Raw genomic sequence first — 1,697 nt, forward strand, 5'->3', positions numbered from 1 at the left:
TCTTCGTTTGTGACATGGTGTACAAATAATCAATTCTACAAAATATCATACACTAACATGTTTCTAAAACAAATATACATGTATTTTGAAAAGAATATATTCTAACCCAATCGCTACGCCCTTAATCCCTTCTTCCCCTTTGTTCTAACCACTTCATATCTGCCAAATCTCCTCTTATCTGTTAACTTGGATTTGAATCACCCAAACCTGGGTACAAATAGAACTATGCTGTAACACCACAAAATATACACCTGATCTTCCACACACCATGAACCATAAAGAATTTCTCTCACACAAGATTAAATGAAGAAATCACATAAAGTGGCTGCTTACTTGCTTCTTCTTAGTATATTCTATGATGCCCACCAAAACAAAGGAACTCTCCAAACAGACAATATACAGATACCAACCCTTCTCACATTAAACTCCTTAACATAGCTTTGAATTATTTGGCACGGAATTCATGGCGAAATACGGTTAGGTTTTGAGTAAACTTATCCCTGTTTTTTGAATCCAAGCTTCGAGTAACATCTGCCATTAGTTTATCAAAACATAAAGAGAGTCGCTGGTGCTGATCCATTGGCTGCAACAAATAATCAAACATGGGGTTACAAAGCATGAACACAGCGGAAAACATAACCTATGGTTCCAACTAGCCCAATACAATTGATAACAAAAGCATAAATTTGTCATCAGTCACACTCCATATTTTGTTCTTGAAAACATCAGGAACTGAAAATTGCATAATTCAACTCTGAATTTAAGGGAGAAGGAAACTACCTGTGATGACAATATCTGAACTTTCAAATCTGAGAATATCTGCAAGTAAATCATAATTTAGTTTGGCATCTGTTTAGTATGAATCAAATATAGAGCAAAGTTGCCAAGTGCGTATATTTACTGTATATAATTAATTTGTGTAGTTGGGATAGTGTGAATAATTAGTCTCACATGGTTATATTTACAGCATATATCTAATATGTTGCACATAACTAACTAATTATGGGAAGGATAAACTCAATTTTTTAGCATAAATTAGTTGAAAAATAGAGGTTTAATTATTCTGTTAGTCTCTGTACTTTTTTCAAATTTGTAATTAGGTCCCTATACATTTTTTCCCTTTTAGTTGGATCCCTACACTACTTTTAATTTTGTAATTAAGTCCTTTCCGTATCAAGAATGCTAAAATTAACGGGTTATTCTTCCCAAAAAACATGTAGTCAAGATTTAATTAGGTTCTTAATTGTGGGTACCTTCAAATTCTGAATAAATATTTCATTAACATTTTTTATACTGAGAAAGACGTAATTACAAAATTAAAAGTAGTGCAAGAACCCAATTGAAAGAAAAAAAAAATATAAGGACCTAATTGCAAATTTGATAAAACTATATTGACCAACAGAGTAATTAAACCAAAAATAGATACATGCAAGTCTAACATAGTAAGGGTGAATATGAATAAAATTATTGTGTTTTTAAATTTCAAAACAACAATAATGAAATAGAAGTGAGATTTACAAGCTTGAGTACCTGCTCACTAATAAGTATCAAGCTCAACATTGGCCTGCTCAGGCTCCACTGGTTGCTACAATCTTCAAACAAAATTATCTCAAAAAGGGTCTTCAAAATCTGAGTATGCAGAAGATAGATTCCAAGTCAAAATATATTTAAAAAAATGCTTCCCCACTCCTACATAC

At 32.1% G+C, this 1,697-nt stretch overlaps 1 protein-coding gene across 7 annotated transcripts in view; it reads right to left on the reverse strand.

Annotated features, from left to right (window-relative positions):
* LOC107608819 (exportin-7-A) overlaps positions 1-1,697 on the reverse strand; it is a 16,633-nt gene continuing 14,936 nt past the window's right edge. For 5 of the 7 annotated variants that reach the window (XM_021105865.1, XM_021105864.1, XM_021105866.1 and 2 more), the window contains 3 exons: positions 1,531-1,629; positions 781-819; positions 1-583 (listed from right to left, as the gene is read on the reverse strand). In XM_021105865.1, the coding sequence (XP_020961524.1) occupies positions 446-583; positions 781-819; positions 1,531-1,629 (276 nt within the window). In that variant the 3' untranslated portion in view covers positions 1-445. The remainder of the gene's footprint in view (positions 584-780; positions 820-1,530; positions 1,630-1,697) is intronic. The other 2 variants (XR_002349930.1, XR_002349931.1) reach the window with 2 other exon arrangements.

Source organism: Arachis ipaensis, chromosome B07, assembly GCF_000816755.2.
Source record: "Arachis ipaensis cultivar K30076 chromosome B07, Araip1.1, whole genome shotgun sequence".
Classification (NCBI taxonomy): Eukaryota; Viridiplantae; Streptophyta; class Magnoliopsida; order Fabales; family Fabaceae; genus Arachis; species Arachis ipaensis.